Source organism: Eschscholzia californica, unplaced genomic scaffold (assembly GCF_041429995.1).
Source record: "Eschscholzia californica isolate CP2 unplaced genomic scaffold, dmEscCali1.0.p SCAF_2, whole genome shotgun sequence".
Classification (NCBI taxonomy): Eukaryota; Viridiplantae; Streptophyta; class Magnoliopsida; order Ranunculales; family Papaveraceae; genus Eschscholzia; species Eschscholzia californica.
The window spans coordinates 46,506,714-46,521,155 of NW_028238309.1; the positions used below are offsets into that span (position 1 = coordinate 46,506,714).

Sequence of the window (14,442 nt, forward strand, 5' to 3'; positions counted from 1 at the left end):
GGTGGATCCGACAAAGCTCAGCCACCTGAGCCCTTAATATACGAGATCAACATGAGCATCTTAGGCAACTTGAACCTTGCACAATACAATCCATAGGTAACATAACATTGTGAAAAATTTTTGCAACAATTCATAGGACATTATGACAAAAAAAATCATAGAAATAGAACATGAATCTCTCACGCGTGGTTTGGCAACACTAAAATAAGTTATTTTTTTGCTTATTTAAAAAAAAATAAAAAAGTTAGTTTGTAACACAAATATTACCGACTACATTTAAGTTAAAAATTTGAGTTTGTTTTAAATCTTAGATTTATTTTTAGCTTTTGACTTTAAAGTGAAGTAACTTATGTTCAGCATGTACATGAATTTTACTTTATAAAAATATTTTTCTTTGTTTATTTCCGCTCCACCACCACAACTAAATTTCCACCATAAAATTGTACCTCCACCACCACCACTGTACCTCCACCACTGCTCCACCCATCGTACCTCCTCCACCACCATCATCATACCACCACCATCCCCATACCACCATCGCCACCACTGCCATCATCGCACCTCCATCGCCACCATCATACCTCCACCACTAGCATCACCATCATACATCCCCACCACCATGAACCCCACCACGAACCCCACCACTACCACCAATATCACCTCCACTTCTTACACAAGAGTAATGGTGAAAATCATAAATAAGTTCAATTAAAATAAAGTATCTCCGTGAGAAGAAAAAATTATATTAACAAAATAACTTTTTGATTTTTTTACTTATAAATAGCATTTTCGCCGAATATACTGCAGATAATTTTTCATTTTTAAGGCAAAAAATGATGGCACGGCCGACTGCCAACCCATTAAGGCAAGAACACATTATGGAGAAAGAGGGAAAAATGGCAGTTGAAAAGGAGTAGGCCAAGCCAACCGAAAACTTTAGAGAGAGGGAAAGTTGAAGTTTGGTGGTTGACCTATTTTAAATGGGAAGAGAGCGTGCTGTCACCAAGGGAAAACTCATGTGCAGATATACCAATTCGTTGCTGTCTTACACTTGTAGACCTACTAAAATAAATTCGACTGTTTTGTAATATTGATATGAACTTGCATTTCATTTTCGTTTTTCTAGCCCCTCCAATCTAACATAGCAAGACAGAGAGAAAAATTGGAGATCTGGTGGGATCATCATAATGCATATGCTTCAAGAAAACAATACATAGACGTCAATCTCGGGTGTTCTTTTTGCCCTACTTCTGTTATCGTGTGTCTGCCACGCCTTGATTGACATAAAAGTACTCTGATGTATGAAATAACATAAAATGATAACAGTGCAACCTACTAAGAGCAAGTCAGAGTCGCAACATTTCGAACAAGTCATACTCAGATGAGTCAAATTCAGACATGTTAGAAGGAATACGATTATGATAATAAAAGAAAAACAAAGACAATCTTAAGGAAGCGGAAATTTGTCAAGAGACTATTCCAAATCCATCTGCATAGATTAAGAATATGAAAAGAACTATTAATATCACATACTAATACTTACCACATTCAACATCCAACGGACCCCTTTTTTCGTCCAAAGGAGCATCTACCTCGGACCGGAACATTATAATAAGTTTGTGGCATCAAGAGTATTGCTGATGAGAACAGCTTCCCACTGCGTATTTTTAGTAACGAAAAGAACAGAACTAGCAGCTCCTACTTTCTTGGTGTGGCTCTGTAACAACCGGAGCCTGGCAGCCAAATTTTCCGTCAAGAACTGATTTTATACGGGAAACTCCTGCACATCACTTCTTCAGAATCTAATTAGCAAGAAGAATAAAGAAAAGCGAAAGATTGTAGCAGTTCAAGCACAAAAAACCCGTACATTAATATCATGTTGTCACAAACTCGCAATTTAAGCAACAGATAACAGAAACCTTACAAATATTACAATAACGTAGATTTCCTATATATAACGAGACAAAAAGACCCAAACTATTACAAGACAAAGAAATGAGAAAAATGGGGGCGAAAGTAAAATAAGTAAAGCTCGATATACAGTAATAGTGATGATTGATAACCACATACAACTCATTTTGCTTTCTCATGCGCATTTTGAATGAGAGCTTGAAAGTAGTATGCCCTCAATTACAAGAAATGACCTCCACACCTTCTCATATCTCTAGTAAAGAAAGGATGTCTTAATGCTTCCCTTGCTTTGAGTCGCTCAGTTGGTTCGTAACGGAGAAGACCTTGCAATAGATCAATTAGATCTCCTGCAGAATGATCGACGTGTTGCATCACAAGGTTCTAAACAAGAAATGTAACCAGTGGTTAGATTATTCATAATAGACTTGAAGATAGAAAAAAAGAATTTAGCACATTAATGCATTCTTTCGAAAACGGAAACAATAAGACGAGTTTACTATAGGGTAAACTCGTTCCACTAGAATAGTCTACCTCGTTATTAAGGGAAAACCTCGGGTCATATTTACCTATTTGGTTTTAAGACTCCTAGAGTTGTAGTTGTATGACATACACAGACTTCTAATTTTCCTTTTAAACAGTAAGATTTAAAAACTACTCTCCACGCTCCTCAAAGGAGAAAGACACTCGAAGGAGACACATGTTACAACCAACCAAAGTGGGCTTCATACAACAAGTGGAATGTTAATTAGTATGACTAATGAACAATTATAGAGCTCAAATAATTACTTGGAGGCGAGGCAACTTCCAAACGGCCCTCATACTTTCCCTTGAATTTGCCCCTTCAGGCCAGTCCAACTTTGCTCTTCTGAAATACTTCTCAGCTCGACGACTAAAAAAATATTTACAACAAATAAATATTTCTGCAGAAAGCATACATTAGAAACAGAAGAGTTATGGCAATCAGACTTACTCAGCTCTAACCACCATGTGTTGGGGAATCGGACCTAATACCCTCTCCATCATGGCAAGATGTTCCAAGTTTTCATGGGTTTGAAAAAGTGCTTCTCCCTAACCAATCAAATAGAACATAAGAAATTATGACAACGGCCGGAGAGGACAGTTAAATAGGACTTTCTGAACTGCATTTAGATCGGTTATGAGTTTAAGAAAGCTTATGCCTCTGTAAATAAAGCAGTGGTCAGCAGAAACAAATCATTCCTGACAGTCAGAGACAGATATTATGATGATTGATGCCAGTGAATGGTTTTCTAAGAATCTTATCTTTCTGATGCATTTTGTCACATAAAGTATGCCTAAACAGGTCGGAGAGATGTTCACTTTGTAGTAATGATAAAAATGTAAACTTAACTCACCGAGCAAAGCTCAATAAGTATGCAACCTATACTCCACAAATCACATGGATAGTTCCATCCAAGTCCTGCATAAGAAAACAACAGAAGAACCATGATTAGCCTAAAATGAGATATTCTGAAAAAATGAGGAATTGGATACTTTTCAGAAATTCTTTGAAGAACTTATGTATTACCCAAGATAACCTCAGGAGCACGATAATGGCGAGTAGATACTACATATGTGTGATCTTGATGCTCAAATGTTGTACTCCCAAAATCAATTAGCTTAATAGCACTGGAAATTGGCAAGTTCTTGAAATAACAACCATCCTTGGCAGATCGTGGCAGACACTTCATTGCAGACAATAGAAAAGTACTTAAAAATCAGTTCACACTCATTCAAGCATTTTCAGAATGGAACTACTTCCATTGCAGCTTTTGGAAACTCATGTTCAGAAATCAATACCTTGTAATCAGGCACCCTGATATACTCTGGAGAAACAAGGAGAATGTTTTCTGGCTTCAAATCTGTATGAATAAGCCTTAGGTCGTGCATAACTGTAATGACAAAGAAGTTCAGAAAATTAGACAAATAAAGCAGGAAAGCTTTACACTAAAAAAGAACTACTCTGATGGACACTGTGATGGTGAAAATAGAGTGACCATGATGCCAAAACTCACAAGAGTGTGAGCATTAAATAAAAAAAGGTGAGTGTAGTTCCACATACATGCTACTGACTCCAAAAGTTGTCTGCCAAGTTCCCGAACAAGATCAATTGGAAAAGATCGGTAGCTGTTTTTGCGAAGAAAATCGTATAAGCTAGGTCCAAGCTTCTCAAACACCTGTTAAAACCATCAAAAAGATTCATCAGCACGCCTAGCACAATAATCACATAAGAGGAAAGGTACATTTTAGTCCCAAATGAAACATCAGTAATACTTACGATACAAATATGATTACGATAGTCAAACCAATTCCGTATTTGTACACAACTGCAAAGAACAAAACAACTTACACCAAATACGCTGTAAAGTTTCACAGGTCAAGAGAAGAGAACAAGTGATTAGAGATTCTACCGAGTACCACCAATATCATGTCTGGCAAGCTTTTGAAGAACATCAATTTCAATCATGGCAGCTTCACGATACTTTTGAATAGAACGAACAACTTTAATTGCAACTGCTTCTTTCCTTTCATTGTCCCAACACTCTAATACCTGACCAAATGTGCCTGCACAAAATCCACCAGATGAAATCTTACGAAAAAGGAATGATGCACAACATTTGTCCTGCCCATACGTTGTTAATATTCTGGCACTTCATGGATCAACTACTAATATGAATTCTCAAGGAACAAACTAACTAACCTTCACCCATTTTGCTGAGGATTCTATCTGCAGAAGAAGAAAATTAAGGTATCAAAATGAAAGTGACAGTGAAGGGAAAAATGAAAAGTCATAAGGAAAACTGAATTGTGGAGTATTACATCGAGCAGTTATATTTTCTCCAATGACAAAGACATAATGCCCATCTTTATCATCATTCCTCCAAGGTGGGGATCCATTCCGAAGCTGTGGTTTGTAATACAGAGAAGTATAGGCATGGCTGGGGGGAAGTCCAGTCATAAACTCTTGAGCACAATATAACGCCGGAATGACCTACCAAAAGACATCATTTATCACTAAAGGTATCAAAGTATCAAACAATGAGAGCCTTGTGTCAAACAAAACTACTAATGTTCGGAACTTGAAGAAAAAACAAAGACATTAAACAATGTTCCTATGTTTGGAAATTTAACAATGTCTCGTCCCCTCAAAGAAGAATTTGATGGCTACAAGCAAATAACAACTCAATCATGGTAATAGATTTCCATATAATAGACCAGTTCTTAAATTTATGAACAAAAAAATGAATAAAACTACAAATTCCTTACACTATAATTAGGGTTTCAAGTGCAGCAGTCATGTAAGTTAAGAATTCATCAATATCAGAATAAAATTGAGTTAAAAATGACAACTTTTAGAACAAACACATCAAATATCATAAAATTACAAAAGGAAAGATCTCAAAGATGAAAATCAAAAATCACAAATAAGGGGGAAATGATATACCTTAGGAGCAGGAACAGGAGGTAGTACATCCCATGTTAATCTAGGTCTTTTTCTAGGTCTTTTATCCATATTTGTATGAGGAAATTCAGTAATCCACTGCGTCTCCATAAGAGCTTATTATTGAATGGAATGAAATTGAAGAAGGAAATTGAGAAATAACATTTAGATCTCGTGGAAGGAGAAAGATGATCGAGGAATCGAAAGATCTCTCATTCGTAACCCTAGTTTTTTTTTTCTTATGGCAAATCTGCCAAAGGCAGAGAGAGAGGTAATCTGTGAATGGGGAACCTAACTATGGTCAGGTTATCGAATAAAGCTAAACCTGACCTGCCTCTTTATGATTCTAGAGCGGAGGTGTTTTTTAGCCCTTCCTCGGCGGAGAGCCGTTTCAGTTAAGGGGAGATAAGAGGCTCTGACACTTATAATCATGTTAGGGGAATTAGTGTTGCCAAACGACACCTTAATATCACCGGTATAGGGGTGTCGACCGGTAGGTTCTGGTTCGGGTATTTAACTACCGAGAACTGGAATCCGTAAGTTGTAGCGGTTTCTGGTCATGACGATACCAGTACCTCAATAGAAGGATCCAGAACCGGAACCTTTAAATTTTTTGGGTACCCATACTAATTGGGTAATCAGAAAATTATATCAAACGTTTTTTAAAGTAGAAGAATTTGCATGAATCTAATGAAAAGAAATACCACAAACGACATAAATCTTTAAATAAGCAAATATCCTGAGTACAATAGTTGATGAGTATAAGAGATTAGAGATTGGGGAAATCAAAAAGAAAAATCGAACATTTATGTTATATTAACCCACTCACCTTTGGGGTTTATAAATTAGCTTCTAACTAAGGAAAAGAGGATTTGAGAAATTTCACAACTTTGAGTAACTCTTAGGTTTAACGTTTGGAGGCTTGGTGAGTTGGTAACTTGGTGGGAAAAACCCTGACTTGAAAGAATCCTATATAATCTAGGGTAGTTTTTGTATTATCTCGGGTACCCATTATCCGTCGGGTCACTTTGGTGATTCGCAGCGAACATAGACTGGATCCTACAACGGGTTACATCAAAGAGTGGTAGCTTGATCGGAGAGAGTTGATTGGTGGGAGCTCGCGTATAGATGGATATGATCCAGTTTGATAGGCGCAAAAAGATAAAAGGAACCGGGCTCGAAAGGGAAGCTTGGGATGGCTAAAAAGGAAGTTATGAGTCGGACAGATCAAGCCCATTAACGAGTTGATCTGACTGACCAAATAAAGGGAGTGGGATGGCCAGGCCAAGCCCATTTATGGGCTAAAGTGGTCGACCACACTATTAGAAAACCCCTAAAAGGGAATCCCTGTCATCTGGGATTCCTAATCAGATGGGACTCTGATGTTTATCTTTTCTGGGGCTCTTATTGAAACCTAATTGGAATGAGATTCCTATTAGGGTCTCTCTATATAAGGACCATTATAAAGCAGAAAAGGTGTGGATTTTTTCAAGAGAAAAAAAAATCTCTCTCTCTCTCTCTCTCTCTCTCTCAGACAGTTAAGTGGAGAGAGAAGGTTTTAGAGAAAAAAACTCCCAATCTATCTAAACAGTCAAAAGAAGAATGATTCTGCTTCTCAACCTTCAATGGAGTCCTAGCTGACATCAAAGAATGGAGATCAAGTCACTTGCTCGGGTGTCTCAAGTAGAGGGGCGACAATTGGAGCTCTCATCTTCGAGATAAAGACATTGGAATCTTATTCGGGAAAGTGAATCTAGGTATTCTACTTTAAGTTTCTAATTCATTATTAGTTCTTGCATTCGATCATGGTAAACTAGTGTTAAACATATGATGTTTGAGATTCCGCTTACAACATAGGTTAGGTGATTAAGTAATCTTAGAGATAGACATACCCCTACACTTGACCCATGTAGGACTAGTCTGACCTTTATAAGTGTTAGCCGACCTCTGATTTGGGTTGACCTTTTAAGTATTATGCTTTTATAGATCATGTGAAACATTTTAAAAAAAAAATATTAAAGCCAAATTTGGCTGCCGAATAAGACTAGTCATTTATCTCTCTTCAATAAAGACAATAATAATTTAATTAAGAATGAATACCAATAATAGTAATTTAGTAATATTACTAATTGTTGTTATTATTGGTATCATCTGAAATGACATATTTTACTGATATTTCAAGAATATATTGATATTTCAAAGATATATGACGCCCATGCTAACCCGTTTTGTTTACGCCGAGAATCCAATCGACCTGAATTACACTATTACCGTAACGGGAACATGTAATATTATATTGTTATATAATACTAGATTCTTGATATTGCAAGTAATCTATTTTATATGATACAATATATAATAATAATAATAATATCATATTGGTAATTAATTTATTTATCAAGAATAATATAGTGTTACACTTTCATTTACATGGAATCTATGGAAGTCCATACAATGTCAATGAAAATTGTCAATATAATTCGTAAGGCTTATACAATGTCAATAGAAATGTCAATGAAATGATAGTGATAATCTATGAAAGTTCAACGACTCTCCATTGTCAATGGAAATATACATGGACATGAAGCCTATGAATGTCAACCAAAGTACTGGTTGACTACATCCTTATTACTTTCATTTTCAATAAAAAAAATTACCAAACGGATTTTATCTTATTAAAACCGATAAGACTTTTCATACTAAGTGGGTATATTCTACATGGACTTGACATGTATCTAATACTAGACATTAATAAGTGATTAATTTATATTTTTGTAAGTTTATAGGTCTAAATTACTCATTCTGTGGTAATTCTCGTGTTTGAATTTCTCATATATTAAAATATTCTTAATCGATAATCGTAATATATTTAATAACAAATTTTATAGCAACTTCGAACATATAATAACAACATTTGTTATAGATTTTAACAATTTGATCATTTATTTCTTATTAAATAAGTTATAATAAAAATAATTAGATTTTTGAACTAAGTTTAACCTTCCTAATTAGTAATAAAAATGATTCAATAATAAGTCTTAAAGGGAACCAGTATATATCCGATATTGAACAGGTACCCACATTTTTATAGGTTTCGGTTTTGGATTTTGGTATTATAGAACCAAAGTCGATAAGAGCCGGAACCGTAATTTTTAATAGGTTCTATGTAGTGAGATACCGGAACCGGTCCATTGACACCCATATTTTTTTTGTTGAGAAGAAAGGATAACTACAAAACCCTCAATCCCTGATTGGAACCTAGGAGGAATGCCTGTTTGGAGTGCCATACGCGATATTGTCGGTGCTGCCTTGCCCATTTGGCTAATGAGTCTGCCTGCTCGTTGCCTTTCCTTGGGATGTAGGAGAAGATTATGCTGGGAAATTGCGACTAAAGTTTTTGGATTTTTTCTGTATGACTGATGGATTGCCATTGTATAGATCTGCTTGGGTATTGAAGGTGGTTGACAATGTTAGGATTATCACTTTTAATGCTTAGATAGCTGATTTGTAGTTCTACCGGCCATCTGATGGCACAAAGGATGGTTTTACATTCACATTCTTCTGGGTTTTGCCTTCTAGTTATATCTGCCAGAGTTGCTATAAAGTTTGCTTGATCATTGTGGATTATGCAAGCTTCGCCTGCTATTTCGGTCAGACTTTTGAACGATGTGTCCACATTGATTTTGAGATATGGTGTTGTTGGGGCTTTGGGGGTTTCCATTTGTGCTGTTGTTTTTTTTCTATCCTTTTATTTATTGTCTGTTGTCGGGTTGACGTGGCTTTGATTCTGTTTATGACCCGAGTTGGGGACTAAAGCTGCATATTAAAGCATTTTCTGCATCGTGCCTTCCGAACAAACCAAAGAATTTTACCATATAAGTTAGTAGAAAAAACATCTATATATTTCCATTGAAAGATCCAATCACTGACATTGTTAATATTTTTCGTAATAACATTAAAATAAAACCATATGGAACTGACGTAAGAGCAATGTAAGAGAGCATGATCTATTGTCTCAATGTTGTTGCAGTAGGAGCATTTATATTCATTACCAATGTATTTACCAATTCTGTATCTAACTGGTAAACTTTTTGTACAATATTTTCAAAGAAATATTTTGATCCGATGTATAATATTAATGTTCCAAATGAAGTACCAGTCTATCGGATTGTGTTGATTAAAGATCTGTCTATTCCTTATATGTTGGTACATAGAGCTGATAGTATAGTTACCTGATTGTGTCAATGGTCATCTGACAGTGTCTTCTACATTTTCCTGCAAATTAATACTTAAAATAGCATTTCTAATATCAATGGAAAACAATCGTTAATTAAATTCATATTCCATTCGCTATTATTTATGAGTTGAGCTACCCATATAAGGTTTACATTCATCTGGTTAGGAAGAGGGGGGTGGGGTGGTGGCCCGGGATCTAGTAATCTTGCTGATGATGCACAAAATGTCCAGACGTTGACTAACGTCTGACGAGTCAAGATCAGACCTGAAGTCTCTTGGAACGATTCGGCTTAAGGCAGTAGGACAGCTAAACACCTGACAGTCCGCCATACGTTCCCCTAACTGGGAGGTCGGCCGGAAGAAATCAGCTCTGCACTAAACGCTCTTGGCATGGATAGATCAGCCTTGGGATCTTAAATGAAATAAGGGGGGTCTCTACAGGTTCGACCCATATCTTACGCCCAGAACTGGGGAGATATCATCGTTGCGCGACCTAATGACTTAATCCCGGACTTTCCAGAAGGATCTCAGTCGGCCTCACATCTTGAAGTGTTTAAGCCCGATTGGACTCCACGTATCTAGAAGAGGAAACTTCTCCTTTGAAGTCTATCACTCCGGCAAGATATATCTAAAGTATCCTTGACCTTAGGAACTTTCACTTATCAAAGATCCGGGATAGACTCGAAGAGAAACCCTAGATACGCAAAAGTGGTAACTTCTCTTACGGTTTGACGGCCACCGCCTCACCACCGCCACTAATCACAGTCGGTTTAACTTCGCCTATAAAAGGCCCCCCACTTCGTCCTTCACAGGACACGATCTCTTCACTCCAGAAAAGATCACCCTAACTCAGAGTTCTCACAACTCGCCCCCCAAAAGGATCGATCAATATTCATTCTTTTACTGCAAAGAGCACCTTGGCTGTCTTGAGCGTCAGAGCGATTTTTGAACCCTTTGAAGGTTTTCCCCCCTCGGGAACAGACGAACAGAAGCAAGGAGCAAGGAGCTGGAGAAAAGGAACAAGGAGCGAAAGAGCAGAGCAGAGAAGCAGATCAGAGAAGCGAAGCTGAACAGAGGAATCTCTCCTCTCCAAAAAGAGCATACCATCATAACGGAGGCTGTCATGCATCAACTCCCTTTTTCATGCTGATTTAACCGGGAGCTAATTTTTGACATCAGCACTTGCCAGATATTGACGTGGGTATCTTTGTGAACTTCCCAGAAGATTAAGCTATGGACCTGGTTAAAGTGCTTGTGAATGGATTTCTAAAACCAAGAGTGGATTGTTTAGGAGGATTTGGCTTGAAGGTGTTCGGGAAGTACTTAGCTTTGAGAAATTTCGTCCAGAGTGCTTGAGGGTTTTTGCACATCCGCGATGCCAATTTACTAAGGAAGGTATGGTTGTCTAGATGCGGGAGTCGGAAACCAAGGCCTCCAAGTTTGCGGGGGGGGGGGGGGGGGGGGGGGGGGGAATAGAAGACCATTTGGTTGTATGGATGGTTTTGGATTTTCCCCACCAGAAGGACCTTTGAATGGTCTCAATGCGAGTGCTTATGTCTTTTGGGAGGGCAACGCATTACATCTTGTATCGGAGAACGACCGTTGCAATTGTGAAGATGACAACTGAGCGACCGGCTTGGGATAAGAGAGTAGTGTGCCATTTGGAGAACTTAGTCTAGATTTGGTTAAAGATGGAAGAGAAGGCTTGCAACTTCTTGGCGCCAATGAAGAGGTTGGTGCCCAGATATTTATCGAGAGTGGAGGATTGTCGGACTTTGAGGTTACCGATGATCATACGTTTCAACTTCGGTTGAGAGTTTTTGGAGAAGAAGATGGTGGATTTCGTAGAGTTGATCATTTGACCAGAAGCTACATAGAAATTGCTGAGTATCTGCTTAGGATTGTAGATATTCTCAAGAATGTTTTGGCCAGAGATGATGCAGTCGTCAGCAAATAACAGGTGTTTGATGACTATGTTGGAGTTAGGAATAGGGAAGCCGATCTGTAAGGTACCAGATGATTAAACTTAGATTCAGATCTGATAATGTCACATCTTGGGGGTAAGTAAAACACATTCCACATGGGCTAGTCAGGAGAGTTATGTGAGGTGCACATCAATTATGTCAGACACACATGAGTTATATTAGACATAAAATATCAGATTATGTACATGACATTTCAAAAAAAATGTGTATTGATCTATGGACAACGTGAAATACAATAAGGAGGTGAAGTACATTTGTAAATGTATCTTGCATTGGGACAATATAGTGGTGTTGTGTACTTGTACAAGGTAAAATATGTTAACTACTAGAACATACATTTTTTTAACGCAAAAAAGTTGTTGACATCAAACTTTTTGGTTACCCCCTAATTTTACTTTTTAGACTTCAGCCTTTATTTTTTTCTCTGTCTTGCATGTTTCTTTTATTTACCATATTTTGTAGACCTTTTTGCTTAATCTCCCTCCAATAACCACAGATATTTAAACAAGTGTAATTATTTTCTACGTGTAGGTTGTTTAATCCCTCCAATGAACACGAACCATGAATGAGTGTAATTATTTTTCACGTGTATAAAAGAGAAGGTATGAATGTCAAATTTTGATTGATAAAATGTTGTTAGCATACACAAACAAAATTTGCAGGACATGCCTATGGCCATGAGAAATAAATTTAGCAATGTAGTGTTTACACTTGAGGATTGAATGGTTGTATAACTTTGAACTTGTATTAACAAGATTCCCAAGAAGATCTCAATCATGTCTTCTAAAGAAAATAGTGTGTGCATTTAATTACAAAAAATTAACATCATCGAGTATATTCAATGCGTTTTGGAGATGGCAATCTTGAATTGGATAAATGCAAGTATAAACACGGTGTGACCGTGTTCATACTTACCTACAAAAGTTACCAATTATCTAATTATAAATGAGAATGAGCAATCTTATCGACCAAGTAAGCATTTTCATGAGATTAGGCATCTGTTACTTTTTTTTCGGATATGGACAACAATAATCATCATTTATAGACATTTGATACATGGTTGAGAGATAATACAAGTAAGCATCAAGATTTGTGAATTGAATAAGCATTTTAACAGTCTGATTTGAGCCAAAAAAGTCGTATGTCAATCTTTAAAGTTATCCTAAAAAGCAAAAAAGATATCTAAGTAAATTTATACCAAAGTTCACTTACTCATGGATTTAACTTGGATGCTATCGAACTTGTGTCGTAAGACTTGGGTTAGGGGTGGGATTCGATCAGGCTTGGGCTTAATGAAGACGGACTCGGGCGGACCGGACACCGAAATTTCGAGCCCACTACAAATAGCCGGGAAGATCGGTCCGGACAAATGTCCCTTAGGGACTTCCCGTAGCCTGCCAGCCCGAGCGGGCTCCGGCAGTCACGGGCCGGACGGGCTCGAGTTTTTTTATTAAAAAAAATAAATTAATAATTAACTAAGCATTTCATTTATAATTATGTTTTTAATTAAAGTACACAATTAGATCTCATGTTTATGAAACCCTAGATTATCATAGCATCTAAATGAACATTACTAAACAAAATTACAACAAAATCACAATAATACTAAACATGACCATCTCAAAATTACAACATCTCATATTTATAAAACCCTGGATTATCCAGAGAGATATTTACATCAAGAACATCTAAAAAATGAAATAAAGAACACATTAAGAACATTTGTCCATTTATATCTGTTTGATACCATTTTTTTAAGCTTCCTGAAATCATAAAAAATAAAAATAAAAAACACATCAAAAATATTTATCCATCTATTTATCATCTAAAGATATTATCCAGAGTTAAGATTTGTTTTACAACCTTAAAAATAAAAATAAAAACGATTACAGTAAAACCTAAGAACATATAATCATAATATCAAATCATAAAAAATAGTACTAACTAATGTCTAAGATGATGTTCAAAGGCTTAACCGCGTCATGTGATCCGTAGATCATCAGCGTATACCGAACATCATCTTATCTTCTTAAATCTTAGCCCACATGTAAATCAGAGAAAATAATAAAGAAAGCTTGGCTTCGGTTAGTTTCTTTTGGTCTTTTACTCTTACTCTTACAAAGATTTGAGAAGGGAGCGAGTAACAGAGATATGCCGAGAGAAAATGAGACTCGAGAGAGACAGAAAGAGAGAGGCGGAGAGAGAGAGAGATAGAGAGAGATAGAGAGGGAGAGAGAGAGAGAGGCGGAGAGAGAGGGAGACAGAGATTAGGGTTTTTAATTTTTTGGTTTGTTTAAGAGACCCTATTTATAGGCTCTATGGGGTGTCCCCATTTAATCCAACGACTGAGGTCTATATTGAAGGGACGCCCTACCTCAGCCGTTGGATCTTAAGCATCTTAAGTGGATCTAGAGTGGGCAGACCTTTTCGGACGGGTAGCGGACATGCTTATCGGGTCGGGACTCAGATTTGATCCCCTGTCCGAGTCCCGCCCACTAACACCCGTTTCATCGAGCCGGGTATGCCCGACTCGGGTTCCATCTGATTTTCGGGTACTAACGATCCGGACAGATTGGGTCGCGTTCCGGGTTCCCAGACCGTTTTCCCATCCTTAACTTGGGTTCCTTATGTAACACATTTATGACGTAAAAAGCCATATTGCATCTTGGTGCCAACTGCCAAGTGATGGAGGATAGATCCACACCATGCATCAAGGGGATGCATCTTTCGTAGGTAGGTGAACAATACCTACTCTAAATTCGCACTTAGTACCCATATTTAACGTGGGTGAAACTCTCATTTACGGAGATTCCTCGTCGCTTTTAAACAAACCCACAAAAAGTAAAGACT

The 14,442-nt window shown here is 37.2% G+C and overlaps 1 protein-coding gene across 2 annotated transcripts; it reads right to left on the minus strand.

Annotated features, from left to right (window-relative positions):
• Window positions 1-1,845: 1,845 nt before the first annotated feature.
• LOC147558409 (serine/threonine-protein kinase AFC1-like) lies at window positions 1,846-5,711 on the minus strand. Of its 2 annotated transcripts, XM_086660066.1 has the most exons (12): window positions 5,375-5,711; window positions 4,750-4,921; window positions 4,631-4,657; window positions 4,341-4,494; window positions 4,208-4,256; window positions 3,992-4,106; window positions 3,730-3,821; window positions 3,458-3,614; window positions 3,285-3,349; window positions 2,882-2,979; window positions 2,698-2,800; window positions 1,846-2,292 (listed from the first exon to the last, which is right to left on the minus strand). In XM_086660066.1, exons 1-12 carry the CDS (start codon window positions 5,480-5,482, stop codon window positions 2,131-2,133), a joined length of 1,302 nt encoding a protein of 433 aa, XP_086516192.1. In that variant the 5' UTR covers window positions 5,483-5,711; the 3' UTR covers window positions 1,846-2,130. The 2 variants fall into 2 exon arrangements, with proteins under 2 accessions (XP_086516192.1, XP_086516193.1); XM_086660067.1 differs by lacking the exons at window positions 1,846-2,292; window positions 2,698-2,800 and having other exon boundaries at window positions 2,878-2,979; window positions 5,375-5,682.
• Between the last annotated feature and the right edge of the window lie 8,731 nt (window positions 5,712-14,442).

Coding starts and splice junctions, on each gene's coding strand:
- LOC147558409 (XM_086660066.1), bottom strand. CDS start 5,482: ATGGAGACGCAGTGGATTACTGAATTTCCTCATACAAATATGGATAAA. Junction 4,107..4,207: donor ATCGTAATCATATTTGTATC/GTAAGTATTACT, acceptor TGGTTTTAACAG/GTGTTTGAGAAGCTTGGACC. Junction 3,350..3,457: donor TGCTCCTGAGGTTATCTTGG/GTAATACATAAG, acceptor TTTCTTATGCAG/GACTTGGATGGAACTATCCA.